General features: G+C 39.8%; 1 protein-coding gene across 6 annotated transcripts in view; it reads right to left on the reverse strand.

Moving 5' to 3' along the window:
- The window catches only part of pacsin1b (protein kinase C and casein kinase substrate in neurons 1b), a 396,461-nt gene that overhangs the window by 15,998 nt on the left and 362,329 nt on the right, over positions 1–18,134 (reverse strand). For all 6 annotated transcript variants that reach the window (XM_043716949.1, XM_043716951.1, XM_043716952.1 and 3 more), the window contains 2 exons: positions 6,741–6,861; positions 3,543–3,664 (listed from right to left, as the gene is read on the reverse strand). In XM_043716949.1, the coding sequence (XP_043572884.1) occupies positions 3,543–3,664; positions 6,741–6,861 (243 nt within the window). The remainder of the gene's footprint in view (positions 1–3,542; positions 3,665–6,740; positions 6,862–18,134) is intronic.

Raw genomic sequence — 18,134 nt, forward strand, 5'->3', positions numbered from 1 at the left:
TGCCATAAAGAGAATGCAGGTGTAGGATCACCAGACTGACTCCTAAGGTGATTCCTAAATCTGTTATGAAGAGAATTGAGGGGACTGGGCCTGTATTCTCTCAAGTTAAGTTGACCGAGAGGGTAGACAGACTAGACAGAGAAGAATGTTTTCCCTGACTGTGGGGTCTAGAATGAGGGAATTCAGAATAAAAGACCAAAGTAAATTCATTTAGGGCAGAGATGAGGTGGGTGATGAATCTTTGGGATTCTCTACCCCGTTGGACTCTGGAAGCTCAGTCAATCAGTAAGTTCAAGACAAAGATTGATAGCTTTGTAGACGCTAGTGATATCAAAGGATGCTGGAATAGCATGTGACATTAAGATAGTGTTTTTATTACAAAAATATACTTGATTCATAAAGAAATTACCTACAAATACATATAAAGGGTTCTTAATCCATTCTGTATAGTATTTGTGGAGAGAAAAGCAGAAGTTAAACAACATCCCACAAAGCCACACTGCAGGTGCAAAACCAAATGTATTTTTAACTCATGCAGAAAAAGTATTTACAGACATTTTGAGGTGGGGGTCGGTCTGATAACTTAATGGTCTCCTGTTACACTTTGGCAGAAAGACCTCAAAGTGGTCTTTCCCCACTGAGCCTTGGCAGCAGCTGTCCCAGGCTTTAGTGTGTCCCTCAGCACGTAGTCCTAGACCTTGGAATGCGCCTCTGCAACACTTGGTCAGGGTCAACTCTTTGCTCTGGAGGACCAACAAGTTTCAGGCAGACCAGAGAGTGTCTTTCACAGAGCTCATGGTCCTCCAGGCACAGTCAATGTTTGTCTTGGTATGTGTCCCAAAGAACAGCCTGTACAGCATGAACCTCAACAAAAACCACTGCATCTCTCTCTAGACCTTCTCTGCATAGGCACATTCCAGAAGGAGATGCATGGCAGTCTCTTCACCCTTGAAGCCGCTTCAAGGGCAGCATGTGGTGGCGGAGGAGAGTGCCTGGGAGAACATGAAGAATCTGACAGGGTTGTGCCTTCTTTATCCCTAGCAAGGCTACGTCTCGGTGCTCGTTGGAAAGTTTTGGTGATGAGACATTCTGCCAATGACTTTGGACAGTCTGCTTAGGGAACCAAACACCAGGATCAACCCTTCCCTTTTCTTTCAGAGTTTGAGGATGTTACGTGCTGACCACTGCCTGATGGGCTTTTGGTCAGAAGTGTTTTCTTTTACAAAGCTTTCCACGAAGGGCAGATGATACAGAACAGTCCAGCTATTTGGAGCATTCTGCAGCAATTATGCCAGACCTATCCTTTATAATAGTAACCGTGACGGGTAGAACCTCAGTACATAGTGAGACTTGGTGTTTGCACACAAAGGGTCAACGCACAGCTTGATGCAGCACACACAAAGGTGGCAATCAGGGTGAGGGTGGCATTGGGAACATCCCTCCCATGCTTTTTTTTTTAAAAAAAAGAGCTTTGTAAATCTTTTTTATTGCAAAAATATACTTCATTCACAAAAAGTCTTTATCTCCATTCACAGGTACTAAAGCAGTTCTGTACAATCTTTGCACAGTCTTAAGGTTTGTACATAGCAGCCAACATGATTTGGCAGAGTAGGCTCAATGAGTAAAATAGCCTATTCCTGCTCCTGGGTTGCTGTTAGTCGCTAACCTCCTGATAAAAGTCTATCTGGCCAAAATACTTTAAAGTGAACATTCTGCTGACTTTTTATTTTTTGCTTCTCCTCAGATTTGTATGTATGTGGAAGTGAGAGAGAAAAAGAATGCTAGCTTCTTTGGAGCACAGTTATATATTTACACAATCCAAACCATTTGCCAATAAACGTCTCATCTCGCTTTGAGCAAATTTGTTTTGGCAATAAACCAATTATTTATTATTGATTAAAGAAATGTAGCCAACACGATTTTCATTGTGATTTTGACATAATCTGAGACCTAAGTGGCTATATTACCAATCTAATTAAATTTAATATTGGTTGTGACCAGCAGAGAGTGAACTATAAACAGAAATGGTGCAGCCCTCCAACCTACGTCTTAACATGCGATACCAAATAGGCACACACACAAACACAAGTGCAACATTTAAAGAACAGGGGAATGCTAGCACAGCCATGAAGATTTAAAAGATGTTATATAAAAATTATTAGAATCATTGCAGTCTTTGGTCTGAACTAAAAACTATAATTAAATTGATGACATGTATCCTCAGCAAAAGCAGAATTTGTAGATATCTAGAAGTTCAATAAAATTGATGTTTCTTCAGTTTGTTTTTCATCAGGTATTATTGTGTGAGAGGCTGACAAGAAAAACAGGGAGAAAGAGAACAATACTTCCAATACTGCTGTTATTATACCAACACTTTTTTTGGCAGAGGAGAGAACAGAGTTAAAAATCACAACACCAATGGGTTTATTTAAAAACACTAGCTTTCAGAGCACTGCGCCTTCATCAGGTGCTAGCACTCAGAAAGCTAGTGTTTTCAAACAAACCTTCTGGGCTATAACCGGATGTTGAGATTTTTTACCTTGTCCAACATCGGCACCTCCACATCAAGAAAGTTGCCTGTTTTTTTCATATATTTCTACATCTAGTTTCATTGTTTTCTTTCTTCAAGCTGGATAATCTGCAGGCATTTTCATTCCAATATATGAAACTTCTAGAAAGGTGTAAATTAAACAAGAGATACAGATCCGAGAGACTGCTTTCAGTCATTTTGATGATGTTTTCATTTCAGTTCAGAAGTCTTGTTTATTGTTGGTTTCATGAAGCTTGATTCAACATGGTCAGATAATTACTGTGGCTGTTTTAATTCTGTGTTTTTCCCATTTTAAAAACATTTTAATGAATGAAAGGCCCCAGGTATTTAAAGTAGAAGTCTAAAACCGATTGTTATTATAAGCTGCAGCTCAGGTCACAGTTGCAAGAGTTCCTTTTGGGGTGGAATGCCCTTGGCTTAAATAGCAAACTCTCCAATCAGGAGGAAGCGGTCATACACACTATCTATAAGATGAACTATAGCTAGTTCATCAAAGTGATTTAATTGCTATCATCCACTTATACTAACCCTAACATTAGGCAGAACAAGAACAGGAATATTGTTAGAATACTGACACCTGCAAGTTTGCTGTCACTATTTTATGGATCGGTCACATAAATTGTTCATTTTGTGTTTCCAAATACTGATCTTAGCTAATAGGAGCTGACACTTCAGGTAATGTGCCCTTGCTATTGCTGTCCATTTTTTTAAATAAAAAAATTATTTCACGATATTGCAGTCCAGCTTTGAGCAGATATATATGAGAATAAACACCAATAAACATGCAAACAGCTCTTGTAACCTTTAGTATTATGTGGTATTACAGTCTTGAAATTAAGTGTGGATCCTGGATGGACTCTACCCAATGAGTGGGTCAAAGCCAAGAGAGAAGAATTAAACAACACATTCACATTAAAAAGACAAATCAGATCCTTAGCGTGCTACTACAATTATTAATGTTAAAGAAAATTCCACCTTTGAGTACACCTACCTGCCCCTGTCCACAGCCTGTGTCGCCTGCTCTCCTCCTGGTGAGACATTTGTTATACCTTCATTAACCTTTTTTACTTTCTCTCTTTTAGCAACTGTATGAGTCACGTCTTGAGAATATTCCTATAAGAGGTAAGTTTTGTCTTTTCAGGCACAGTAAATTAAAACCATATAACAGCAGCAATGCAACCACATGCACATATATATATTTTTAAAATCTTCCATTTATATGGGGTTTTTCACAGCCAGACCATCTCAAAATGTTTTATGACGAGTGAAATACTTTCTGATACATAGTCACTGTTGTGATATCAGAAACATTGCAGCCACTTTGTGTCAGCAACCTTCCACAAATAGCAATGGGTTAATGATCAGATAATCTGTTTTTCGTGAATGATAAATATTGACCAGGACATCCAGGATACCTCCCCTTCTCTTCTCACTAACAATATCATGGTACACTTTACATGCACCTTGGCAGGCAGATGACAACTCTGTTTAATGTCTCACCCACAGACAGTACTATGATGCTCCATACTCAAACTCTGGGTTCGGAGGTGAATTTGCTCCCAGCCAATTTGGCACGATGGTCCATCACTGAGAGCAGGATTTTAATCCACCACAATCTGTAACCTTACAACTCCAGCAAACTGCTCATTCCACCATTACCATTAAGCCAGGAGACAAATCTTGGTTCAAAGAAAAGAGGGGATGTAATGGTAATGTCACTGACCTAGTAATCTAGAGCAAATGTTCTGGGACATGGGTTTGAATGCCTCTATGGCAGATGGTGAAACAAGAGTTCAATAAAAATCTGAATTTAAAAACTAATGGTGACAGTGTGACCATTTATTGGTGTTAGAATTCACCTCAATCAATATGCTTTGAAGAAGGACATCTGCTGTCCTTATCTGGTCTGGCCTACCTATGACTCCAAATCAACAGCAAGGTGGTTGACTCTCAACTGTCCTCTGAAATGGCCTAACAAGGTGCTCACTTGAAACAAATTATTGTGAAGTCTAAACAAAGAAATGGACTACAGAGCAAACACTACCCTCTTCCTCACCGACACCCTCAAAGTTGAGAGAGCGGTCCCACAGACTAGTCAAGCAAGAGCCTGACACGGTCACAATTATGGAATTATACCTTACATAGGATATCTCAGATACCGTCACCATTCTGGAGATTGCCTGGCCCCAGCAGCAGGGGAGACCATCCATAATAGTGACAAGATGGTGTAAGGTAAGCAAGAGCAGCATTGACCCTGGACAGCACAAAATCTTATGACATCAGTTAAATATGGGCAAGGATAGCTCTTGCTGAATCCCCACCTCCCTGATCTTTGGCTGATGAATCAGCACTACACCATGGTGAACACCGCTTAGAGGATGGTAAGAGTGCAGAATGCATACGAGATTGGAGACTTTAATTTCCATTAACAGGAGTAAGTCAGTAGCATCATTAATGACTGACTGGCTGAATCCAAAAGGACAGAGTTGCTAGACTGGGACTGGCTGTATATTTGCACATTTACTAATTTTTCCTGCTCTGGACAATTAGTAATAAATTTAAACATTTATTTGAGAGTTATAATTATAACAAAGTAAAAATAAAATCTCTATGCAGGTGAAATTTAATTTGGGTACATCCAAAGTAGTGCTATAGAAGAAAAAGAGAGAATATAAAAGTGCACTCTAAATTGTGTTGAAAAGAAATCCATAGATGGTTTCAATACAATGTCCCCTGAATATCAATCTCTACAAATGAAATGAGGAACTCAGAGTCTAGAGAGTTATGTTTAAGCTCCTATGCATATTCAGATCAACAACTGCAATACATTAGTTCTGGCCATCAAGACAAGAAAAGCATCTCAATTCTGGAAACAGTTGGAGAGATTAATTGGATAATGATGAGATTGCATCCTTCTAACACTGAAAACTAGGATGCTGTGTGTAAAGTGCTCTGCTTAGTCTGTAGTAGTGTTATGAAAAAGGCAAGATCCATAATACTACTCTAAACTAAAATGTGAAATTAGGGCAACCAGGCAGAAGACAAAGATATATTTTGGGTGAAGAACGTTATGTGGAATGGTAGTATACTAGAGGCAAAATCCCTGGAATCATGAAACTGTTGGATACCTGTTTGTGAATTAGCTGTAAATTCCTCTGGATGCCAAATTGCCACTGAAAGTTAATCTTGTGAAATCAAAAAGGACTCATTATTGCAGCACCTTTCATCTGTTACTTTTACACAGTTTGCAGCCGAACAATTACTTGTGAAGATGGGCATTGTCATTCTGTTATTATAGTAAACACTCACATAAAGCAATGAGGTGAATTGATGTACAGAGGGATCTTGGAGTTCAAGAAAAGGTGATAAAGAGGACACATGGCATGCTTGCCTTTATTGGTTGGGAATGGAGTACAAGAGTCATGATGTAATATTGCAGCTTTAAAAGGTTTTGGTTAGGAGGAGAAAGTGAGGACTGCAGAGCTGGAGATCAGAGCTGAAAATGTGTTGCTGGAAAAGCGCAGCAGGTCAGGCAGCATCCAAGGAACAGGAGAATCGATGTTTCGGACATAAGCCTGAGGAAGGTTTTGGTTAGGCCCACATTTAAGAATTGCATTTAATTCTGACTGCCACATTACCAGAAGCATGAGGCAGTTTTGGAGAGGGCAGAGTAGGGATTTACCGGGATGTTGCCTGGATTAGAGGGCATATGCTATAAGGAGAGGCTAGAAAAACTCGGGTTATTTTCTCTGGATTGACTGAAGCCGAGGAGAGACTTGATTGAAGTTTATAAAATAATGAGACGCATAGAAAGGTTTAATGGTCAGAATCTTTTTCCAGAGTTGAAAATAATGTTTAAGGTGAGAAGGGAAAGTTCAAAGGAGACGTTCAAAGCAGCCAAGCTGATGTTCAAATGTTTTCATGTTAGAGATGGTTAGTGATCAACATAACTCAAGGCACAAATTTATGTAATTTTGAATATTTATACACCGTCAAAAATCTGTTTCTTGTTTAAATTCTACAGTGGCATGTTATGGGTTACATTGTGGCTTAATGTAACCCCAGGCCAGGGTTCAGAAATGACTCACAGCTACATACAAAATAGCTTTTCAAGATCACTACAATATTGAGAGAACAAAATTAATATTTAATTATAAATGTGTTACTATGTGAACAAAAGAAACATTACCTCAAACTGAGGCCAGTTCATTGGCATTCCAGGACCATGTGTACTACTGAACCATTTGAGGTCCTCCTGTGTATCTGCAGTCCTGATTATCTGCTCCAACTCTCGGTAAATATTGGCATAGCTATAGAGGACAGATGGATAAATGGTAAATAATAGTAATGCATTTACAGATATTGTAATTTGCACACACCCCACATTCATAACATTGTTGGAGACACTGGGCTTCCCTGTCTGTTAAAACAATAGAATATAGTGTATGGAAGGGCTGGGTGGGTTGAGGTGCCAAAGAAGGGTGCAGTGGGAAAGATTAAAAATGGAAATAGCTATACTCTAGCAACGTCTTGTTTGGGAAGAAATATTAAATGTAGGGTTTTATCTGGCTTGCAAAATTTAAAAGATGCGAGAAAACTCTTCCACTTTACCCTAGGCTACTACCCACATTAACCAAGTTGAGAAATCTAGATGGAGAAAGACTTCTGGTATAAATGCACAAAGTGGGCGGCATGGTGGCACAGTGGTTAGCACTGCTGCCTCACAGCGCCAGAGACCCGGGTTCAATTCCCGCCTCAGGCGACTGACTGTGTGGAGTTTGCACGTTCTCCCCGTGTCTGCGTGGGTTTCCTCCGGGTGCTCCGGTTTCCTCCCACAGTCCAAAGATGTGCAGGTAAGGTGAATTGGCCATGCTAAATTGCCCGTAGTGTTAGGTAAGGGGTAAATGTAGGGGTATGGGTGGGTTTCGCTTCGGCGGGTCGGTGTGGACTTGTTGGACCGAAGGGCCTGTTTCCACACTGTAAGTAATCTAGGAGAATAGGATGGTGATATAAAGTAGTAATGGTTAAGGACTGCCTCATTATAAATATTTCAAGGGATTTCAGCCAATTTTAAAAGAGTAGCTAGCTAAAATCAAAGAGAAAGGTTTCTTGAAAGCAGAAAAAGTCAGAAAAAAGGTAGCTCCAGCAGACTGTCAGAAAGTGCAGATCAAAGATAGCTGTATTGCTGAAGTTAGACCAGAAGAAAGACCACTGCCAAATGATGAGAGAGTATGAACTTGAATTCAGGACTGGAACGGATTTCATAAATGCTAGCAGTTTGTATAAGGAAGGAAGATTTAAAGGAGGTCTTAAAACAGATTTTTTAAAAAATGGCATAGCACCAATACAGACAGGATCATTACGATTGTACACTTGGCAAAATGTTTTTTTTCAGACACCAAAGGCTAATACCTCATGAATAATATCTCCATAGATTTTTCTGAATTGTTGTTCATTTTAAATTGGTTTACTAGGGACACTCCTGACAACATTGCTTATCTGTATTCTGTAGACAGCTCTGCTCCCTGGTTAGTATTCCAGGAGCATTTTGTGATTGCAGTAGTCTTGTTATTTGTGCTGTTTGCCTGTCATTTGTTGTAATCTGCAATGTAAGAATTTGCCCTAGTTCTACACAAATATCACGGATGCTTTGATTTCATTTGAAGGCTGGTCAGTTTATACTACCCAGTCAGCGAATCCCTCATTATCTTCAAAACATTAAGTTATTGCTGTTGTCACTATCACATGCAGAGGAACCTTGATTATCCGAATGTTGATTATCTGAATTTCAGATTATCCGAACAAGATCATAAGGTCCTTGTTGCTTGGCTAAACTGCATTATCCGGCATTCAATTATCCGAACACTTCGATTATTCAAACAAAATGCTCCCTGCCAATAATTTGGATAATCGAGGTCCCTCTGAATATACATCACATTGTGCAGTACACATGTTTATGTGACATTGAGTACATTTGGAGAGAAAGAAGGTACCTAATTTAATATGTTGGGGGTGGGGAAGAGTGAAGTGATGGTGGGATGGTTAACGAGGTTTGTTGAGGTCTCAGTTGTAGATAGGATTGAAGTAGTACTATGAAGTAGAATTTGTGTTACACGTTTGTTAGCTGGAACCAGCAGCTGTAATGAAGTGGGTGAGAGAAATTCCACTTTATTAAACAAACTACCTATCTCCAATGTGGTACTAGTGAACTTAATTTCATATTTTGCAATTCACTCTGTCAATCCAGTACAAAATTTAAAAGTTTAAAAGGAGCTATCGATCAGAATTTACCAATAGAAAATCTTCCAGAAGATTGGGGGAGTTCCAACTTGTGAGGAGGATTGCCAGTGGGATATAGATATGCAGGAGACATGGGTGAAGAAATGGCACATGGAGTGTAATCTGGACAAATGCAAGGTGATGCATTTCTAAAACAAGAGGAAAGAATACAATAGCTGAAAATGTGTTGCTGGAACAACGCAGCAGGTCAGGCAGCATCCAGGGAACAGGAGAATCGACGTTTCGGGCATAAGCCCTTCTTCAGGTATGAGGAAAGTGTGTCCAGCAGGCTAAGATAAAAGGTAGGGAGGAGGGACTTGGGGGAGGGGCGTTGGAAATGCGATAGGTGGAAAGAGGTCAAGGAGAGGGTGATAGGTCAGACTGGGGTGGGAGCGGAGAGGTCAAGAAAAAGATTGCAGGTTAGGAAGGCGGTGCTGAATTCGATGGATTTGACTGAGACAAGGTGGGGGGAGGGGAAATGAGGAAACTGGTGAAATCCGAGTTCATCCCTTGTGGTTGGAGGGTTCCTAGGCGGAAGATGAGGCGCTCTTCCTCCAACCATCGTGTTGTTGTGGTCTGGCGATGGAGGAGTCCAAAGACCTGCATATCTTTAGTGGAGTGGGAGGGGGAGTTGAAGTGTTGGGCTACGGGGTGGTTGGGTTGGTTGGTTCGGGTGTCCCAGAGGTGTTCTCTGAAACGTTCCGCAAGTAGGCGGCCTGTCTCCCCAATATAGAGGAGGCCACATTGGGTGCAGAGGATGCAATACATGATGTGTGTGGAGGTGCAGGTGAATTTGTGACGGATATGGAAGTTTCCTTTGGGGCCTTGGAGGGAGGTGAGGGGGGAGGTGTGGGATCCTTTGGGGCCTTGGAGGGAGAATACAATAAACAGCAGAACTCTTAGTAACATCAACATAGAGGGACCTAGGTATACAGGTCCACTGTTCCATGGATGAGGTGGGCAGAAAGGCATATAGTATTCTTACCTTGAATCAGTTGAGGCATAGAGAATAAAAATTGCCAAGTAGTGTTGCAGCTGAATAGAAATTTAATTGGAGCAAATTTGGAATAGTGTGTGCAATTTTGGTGGCCATACTACAAGGGGAATTTGGAAGCTTTGAAGATGGTACAACAATAATTTACCAGGTTTGGGGAGTATTGACTGAGGAGAGATTGGACAACCTTGGTTTGTTTTCACTTGATGTTGAAGGATGAGGGGTGACCTGGTCAAAGTTTACAAAATTTGGGTGGAATGTAGGTTCAGTGGTCCAGCATTGCTGCCTCACAGCACCAGGGACCCAGGTTCAATTCCAGCATCGGGCAATTATCTATGTGGAGTCTGCACATTTCCCAGTATCTGTGAGCACTTCCCCTGGGTGCTCCAGTTTCTTCCCACAGTCCAAAGATGGGCAGGTTAGGTGGATTGGCTGCGGGAAATGCAGGGTTATAGGATAGAGGGGTGGGTATGGATGGGATGCTCTTCAGAGGGTCAGTGTGGACTCGATAGGCTGAATGGCCTGCTTTCACACTGTGGGGATTCAATTCAAATTATGAGATACATGGATAGTCAGAGAGTCTGAGGGTAGAAATGTCAATTGCTAGGGGATAAAGATTTGAGGTAAAAGGAGGGGTGGTTTAAAGATACATGAAAAGTAAGATTTTTCTTTAAAAACAGAGAGGGTGGTAAGTGCCTGAAATGTGCTGCAAGAGGTAGTGGTGGAGGCTGATACAATAGCAACGTTTAAGAGTCATCTTGATTGATGTGTGAATAGGCAGGCAACTGAGGGATATGGACAACATAGAGGCAAAAGGTTTTTAGTTTAGAAAGGCAGCATCTGTCGGTGCAGTCTTGGTCAGCTGAAGGGCCTGTCCTGTGCTGTACTGCTCCTTGTTCCACTGTCAATTTACAGTGACTGCATTTATTATTAATCTGGAAGAAAAAACTGCTCACAATTAACTAGCAATCTCAAATGGTATGGGTTTACCATTTCCAGATGTTAGGTTGAATCAAGAGGATCCCCAGCTATTTAACCAAAACAACATTACCAAGTTGGACAAACTGTCAATCACACTGACATTTCTCAGCAAACTAGGAAATTAATATCACTGCCTTTTACACTTCTAATTCAACTGTACAGTGAATAAAGTAAATGATTGAGACATTTACTTGTTCTGAAGATAGAAGCTTAAATATTATGAATAACTTTTAAAAATTGAAGCCTATCACATCATAAAATGGAGGAATTCGAATTCTAGAAACATTAAATTAATTTTTCAGGTTCAGTGCGGCAGTTCAGCAGTATTAACTTGTATGTTGTCATCACACTCACCCCACCAATCTCCACGATCACAAATTTAAAACCACCTGTTGACAACTCGTTGCATGGCTTTACCCTGCTTTATGTCTCCTCCTGCCTCATATTCGTCTCAATATTCTGTACCTGTTCAATAGCTCCCCACTCAATTATGCCCAATTCCCCTCATTTGAGCTCACTTTGTTGGGGAACAGGTCATTTGCTTTGACCATACATTAATATACTTAAGTCTTCTACACCTTTTTAATGCCACATTCGAGAACTTTCCCAAAAACTATTCTGCAATCTTTTACTATCTGCCTCAATCTCTTCCCACCTGGCTCAGTATTTTTATCCTAAAGCTTACAGTGAAGCATAGATCAAAACAAATTGAACTTGCAAAAAGGAAACAGGTCATTCAGTTCATTCATCTATTGTCATGTTTATTCAAAATTAATAATAATGGTACTTGCTGCCCTCGTCATGCTTTCATATCCCTTCGAACGCACCTATCCAATCTATGGGAATATCTTGGGAGTTTACTTTATGTGCAAAGTTAAAAGTCAGTTTAGATAACTATTTTCACTGCTAGCAAGATCAAAACACTATTTTCTTCTAATACTGCCAATTTGAGTCCTTTTATATGCTTTGTTTTATAATTACTCATGTATTAGTTTACAGTTATTATATAAGTGCAAACCTGCCAGAAATATTATTTATGTATCTCAATTAAGTTTAATTGAAGAATTAAAAATAATCGCGTAACCCAGTAGACTGGTCATATTCAAAAAGCTAGTAGTGTAAAAGTATTAATTTTCTGCTTTAAGATCCAGCATTTTTTGATTAAATCAGATAAAACATAGATAACTCATTTTTATTCTAGCCTTGACCATCTCAATGCTGAAATCAAACAATAAACAATTACACCAAGTCAGAAAGCAAATGGGCACAATGAAAGCAATGTTTCTTTGAATGGACACCATCTATTGGCAGACAAATTGCAATTAAAACAAACAATTCATTAAAATGATCAATGATAAAATTACATAAACTAGGATGAGAAATTGACATTTGAGGAATAAAAGGAAGAGGCTGAGTGAACTCTTCGCCCGTCATGTATGGAGGACTTCTAAAGGCTGAATCTGAAAGAATCGATCCCAATAAAACAACTTGAAGAAAGTACAACTTTAAAAATCAGCCTGATCACCTGAGTGAATCTGCAAATGACCATTTTGTACTGAAAAGTACACTCTTCTGCTTTTAAACCAATGTTCTCTTAACATTTACTATTTGCACGTCCATCTTTGGCTTAGACTTGAAGACCAAACATTTATTTGAATGGATATAGTTGATTATGCAATTTACTCATCCAAATTAAGAGTTAAATTGGTTTACATAATGTATTAAAACTCATGCAAGGCGTTTTTATAAATGTGAGTTGGTTTGGTCTATTTGTAATATTAATTTAAAAAAGAATAAGATCATTTGTTGCTGTCTTTTTGAATTACCTCAAATATTGTGCTGAACTTAAAAGTGGTTGAGAGCAGGTCAGATGATGCAGGAACAGCTTGAAACCAGGAAACTGACAATCTGACATTGAAATTGTGTTGGGAAGCTAGATTCCACTTGTCCACTTCTGTATTTCACTACCAAATATTAGGTTGCACGTGAGAAATCCCTTGGCAGAAGTGGGCTGTCCTTCTCAATACGATAAATGTTCAAGTACAGTAATATTGCCATGGCTTTGCAAATTAGCTGTGCATCTATGGTTTTTTAGGTCTTGCCAATCAAAGTAAAGTAAAAATGATGCAGTGTGCTCTCAGGGGTTGAAGATGCAACAGAGAAGTATGAAAATGAGTACACAGTCCACAGCTAAATTCTTGGCGGATTATGGGAATCACATTATTCACAATTTTGGGTTGAGAGAAAAGTTTCAAAGTTTGAAGCTTGGATGTCTGATCTCCACAACAGCCTGGGTGTCATTCATTCAGTTTTACTCAGATGTTCAGCAACAGCAAGTGCAGCTCCTCACAGACCTCATGTTCACCGAGGGCCCAAATATCTCTTCAAAGAATGCACAGGCACATGATAAGTTTCCTCAACATGTTGGAATCCCCGATATGTCTGTCAGTTCAGGGTGTTTTGTCAGGTGGTTGCAGAGGGCCTAACAGTCATACTGACTGACAGACCAAGTGCAACCCTCAAACATCTTTCAACTCTGGATCCTTCCAAGTATCTGCCAGTACTCACAAATGTATAAGACAGCTGACTTATGGCTTATTTGCCAGGGCAGGAGATAATCCAACTTTACCAGCGATGATTCCTGAATGAGCAAGTGCTCAAGTCATTGGCCATCCACAATGCAGGACCTCAAATGACTGAGCACTTTGCCTGTCATCCAGAGGAGTATTCATCATCAGTGAAAGCTTCCTCTCCATCAATATATGTGCAGGAGCAAAAAGACTTCAAATGACACAAATGTGCAAATTTTCCAGATAGCTGCCTTTTCTCATGGGGCAGTTTATTCACCCTAATCTCTTCATATCTCAAGCTTTACCAGCTGGCTGCTCAGAGACAAGGGAGAGACAACAAAAAACCAAGCTAAAGATGTGAACGTAGAAGCCAAGAATTGAGACCCAGGAGTGATACAATGAATTTGATATGATCACCACGTGTCACTGAACATGCTAAAGACATTCTTCAGGAGCCAGGATAGATTGGATGCTGTCCTTCTATGTTCCAGCAAGCAATTCCAGAATGATTTTTGTGCAATGTTATGCAGAGCACAGAATGTCACAATCAGGCACAATATCCACCCAAACTCTTGATTGATCACATCAAGGTTGAGTTAAAAGTGGATTGCTTCCCATGTGGATACTTTTCTGCCCCACTCAAATGAACTTCAGTTTGAAAAGGAGTCAATTTAATCAGGCTTTTGTGAGTGAGCACAAGATTGAGTTTTATCAGTTAAAAACGATGGAAAGAATTAGCAAAGCACATACACACAAATTAGAAATAGGGAGTCCAAAAAGGTATAAGTTTTGTTTTTAAAATGTGGATCAATTTATGAATTGTTCGCAAATACCAGGTAGTTGAACACTGCGGCCATGATAATGGAGGTAACTGGCAGTATTGGCATAGATAGCGGAAATCAATTTCAAGATACTTTATTTTGCAGGTTGGTCAAGAGTCTGTTGTTCTTATTTTGTTTGATTGTGACTGAATTAAGGCACTCAGAGAGCTTTTTTGTTGTCCTGTTTCCTTTCTTCTGGCTTGCAAGCTAGCTGGTTTCTAGCAATCAGCCTGACAGAGACAGCTGCTTATGCAGGAGTGATTGAGGACTAGCTGTTTGATTGTGACCCTCATGGCACATTAATATCAAACCCAGGGTCGTACACACAAGTACCTTAAGCTCACTGCACAAGAGAACCTCAATCCCAATAGCATACTTCAGTAGCCATGATATGGAGTTGACACTGGCTTTTTAATCCCTGAACTTGTATATTCTTCAACAGGGAGAACCATGAAATGTATTTGTAATTGAAAAAACTCAAAGGGGGTGGCTTGCTCTTTTGATATGATATTCCAGGGGTTTCTTTGCTCTCTGGGCAGCGATTAAGTTTCTATCCACAGCCAGTTTTGGCTGGAACATATCTTTTAAAACTCATTTTAGGATTTCAGGTTTAAAATGTCCATTGTACTTCAGGGTTCCGACCTGTGGTTGTTACAAGAGATAGGGTTGAGAATATGCTTAGAAAGAGGATGGGTTTATCTGAAAAGCAGATTGCTGTGAGGGGTCGCATGTTCAAGTAGGCCTGGTAATATGAACATAGAAGGATGTCATTGAATGTGCCAATGCGGTCACCTTTCCTGAACTGCTTAGGTTTTTAAACACTTTGACATTGGTTCTACACTCTTGGATTTAGTCTCTTTTTGCTAATTTCATGAGCAAACTCCAGACTCCCATCAGTACAGATGAGTATCACTCTGTTATTCTTTCCAGCCTAACTAACAGAAATATATCTTCAAATTATCTTACATAATATCATGAGCTCCATAAATTATGCAGCCTTGTGTTATTGCAAGCTGTAGATATTATTCCAATTATCACCATCTCTGGGTGAAAACCTTAAATTCATTAGATATAAGCAGAATTAGGCCATTAAGCCCATCTTGTCTGCTTCACCATTAAATAATGGCTGATATGCTCCTAACCCCCATTTTCCTGCCTTCTCTCCATATCCCTTCAACCCATTACCAACTCCTCCTTAAAATTTACTCACTGTCCCAGCATCCACTGCACTTTGGGCAACAAACTCCACAGATTCATAATCCTTTGGGAGAAGTAGTTTCTCCTTAACTCTGCTTTAATATGCTACCCCTTATCTTAAGACTATGACCTCTCATCCAAGAATGCTCCACAAGAAGAAGTATCTGCTCCACATCTATTTAACCATACTTTTTATTATCTTGAATATCTCCATTTGATTTCCTCTCATTCTTCTAAATTCCAGGGAGTACAGGCCTAAACTGTTCAGTCTCTCCTCATACGACAAACCTCTCATCTCTGGAATGAATCTAGTGAACTCCCTAAACTGCCTCTGATCTTTCCTTAAATAAGGGGATCAGAATTGTGCACAATAGTCCAGATGCAGTCTCACCAATACCTTCTTTAATTGCAATAATACTTCCTTACCTTTATATTCTATTTGTCTAGCTATAAAAGCCAACATTCCATTCGCTTTCTTTATTATCTGCTGTACCTGCATGCTAGTTGTGACTCATGAACAAGTTCATCTAGATCGCTGTGCACTAAAGCTACCCGAAGTCTTTCCCTATTAAGATAATAGGTCGCCTTCCCATTTATTCAACCCAAATGCATGATCTCACACTTATCCATATTAATCTCCACCTACCACATCTTAGCCCACTCTCCTAACCTATCTACATCCATTTGTAAGTTCTTATTTCCCCATTGAAATTTACCATCCTGCCTATTTTTGTGTTGCCTGCAAATTTAGCTATGGAGCTTTCTATCTCTGTATCCAAGTCATTAATGTAGATTGTAAATAATTGGGGTCCAAGGACTGAACCCTGTGGCGCCCCACTAATTACAGCTTGCCATCCAGGGAAAAAAGAAACATTTTTCCAACTCGGTCTTCTGTCCATAAACCAGTCATCTATCCAGGCTAATAAATTACCCCTAATCTCATATAGTCCAATCTTGTGAACTAACTTTTTGTGCAGCACCTTATTAAACACATTCCAGAGTCCAGATTAATTACATCTACAGCATCTCCATTATCCACTTTGCTCATTACATCTTTGATGAACTCTAGCAGGTTAGTCAAACATGACCCGCCCTTCATTAAACCATGCCGACTCTGATGGATAATGTTTTGACTTTCCAAATGTCCTGATATTGCTTCCTTGATAATTGATTCTAACACTTTCCCAACAACATATGTTAAACTAACTACTCTGAAATTGCCCACATTTTGGCTCCCTCAGTTTTTGAAAACGGGCATTATATTAGCCATTTTCTAATCCACTGGAACCTTTCCCGAATCTGGGGAATTTTGAAATATTGTAACCTATGGATCTAATATCTCTGCTGCCACTTCCTTTAATATCCTAGGACATAGGCCATCAGGCCCAGGGGTCTTGTCTGTCCTCAATCCTAATAGTTTGCTTTGTACCTTTTCCCTATCGATGTTGATTGTTCTCAGTTCTATCTTATCTATTGCCTTTGACTTGCCCGTTCCAACAAGAGTGGCACTATTGTCCTTCACCGTGAAAACTGAGGCAAAGTATTGATTCAACATTTCTGCCATCTCAGTGCTCCCCACTATTAACTTAAAAGCACTTAGCCACAGTGCAGGAGTATAGGGTACAGGGAAAGGTATTTAATAAAATGGTTCAGAAGAATTCAAATTTATTTTCTTAATCTACACCAGACTAAGTATACTATGCAAATAGGCAATATACTTGAAAGATTTCCAATGCTTCGCAGTGCTCAGCTTTTGAAGTTCGTATACTAACATCGCTGATTGCTTGACACTGAAACTGACTGAACACCCATTTTGGTGACTGGACACATGTGCATCATCAGGTGGGCAGAACAGACTTTGTAGAAATATTGCAAGGAAAAGTCAGGGGATAACTCTGCCTAATATTCTGACTAAATTTATCCCACAAACAATACAATAAATTATTGGGTCATTATTACAATTTTGTGCACCAATTGGCTGTTGTGCTTTTCATTATAAAGTGGTTATAATTGGAAAATACTTTAATGGCTCTGAAATGACACAGAGGCTACCATGTTCCACAATTAAGCAAAACCTTTGAACGGACAAAGCCCAGCTGTAAATGAAACCCACAGAAACCACAACAAACACAGTCTCGAGCACAATGCAAAGCTGATGAGGAATAGCTTTGCCTTAATGTTCTCACACAACCTCGCTACGGAGAAGGCTTGTCTAAGAACTGAACTACAAATCTTCTCAAAACTCGCTAACCCGAGCCATTCCCCAGCAGAGGACAAAGCTGCATCAGTACACAGCCGGCGCCAAAGATTTCAACGGAAACAGATTGGAGTTTGAATCCAAGCAGATAGAAAACCTATGTGGAGTTGAATGTTTGACATGCTACAGTCCACTAGCCAGAAAGATAACATACACTGGCTAATAGACAAAGTAGGAGGGCGTTGTAGCCATTGTTGTCTCACATTCCCATTGAGATTGCCATTCCTGTTGGAGGGGGGGCTACTTCAAAATGGTTTGCTGCAGAAAAGAGTTAAGAGTTCTGAAACTCAAAGGAGACTAATTAACTCCAGTGCTATCCAAGCAATAGGAGATACCCAAAGAAACTTCTGGAATGCAGATATTATAGTCAATGGTCACAAAACAATGTTTAATTTTGACACTGGAGGGGATGTTGATCTTTCTGACACACTACAGTGGCTGAAGTTTAACCCTCTCCAATCATTAATTATTCAACTTCAATTGG

The sequence above is a fragment of the Chiloscyllium plagiosum genome, chromosome 26 (genome assembly GCF_004010195.1).
Source record: "Chiloscyllium plagiosum isolate BGI_BamShark_2017 chromosome 26, ASM401019v2, whole genome shotgun sequence".
Lineage (NCBI taxonomy): Eukaryota > Metazoa > Chordata > Chondrichthyes > Orectolobiformes > Hemiscylliidae > Chiloscyllium > Chiloscyllium plagiosum.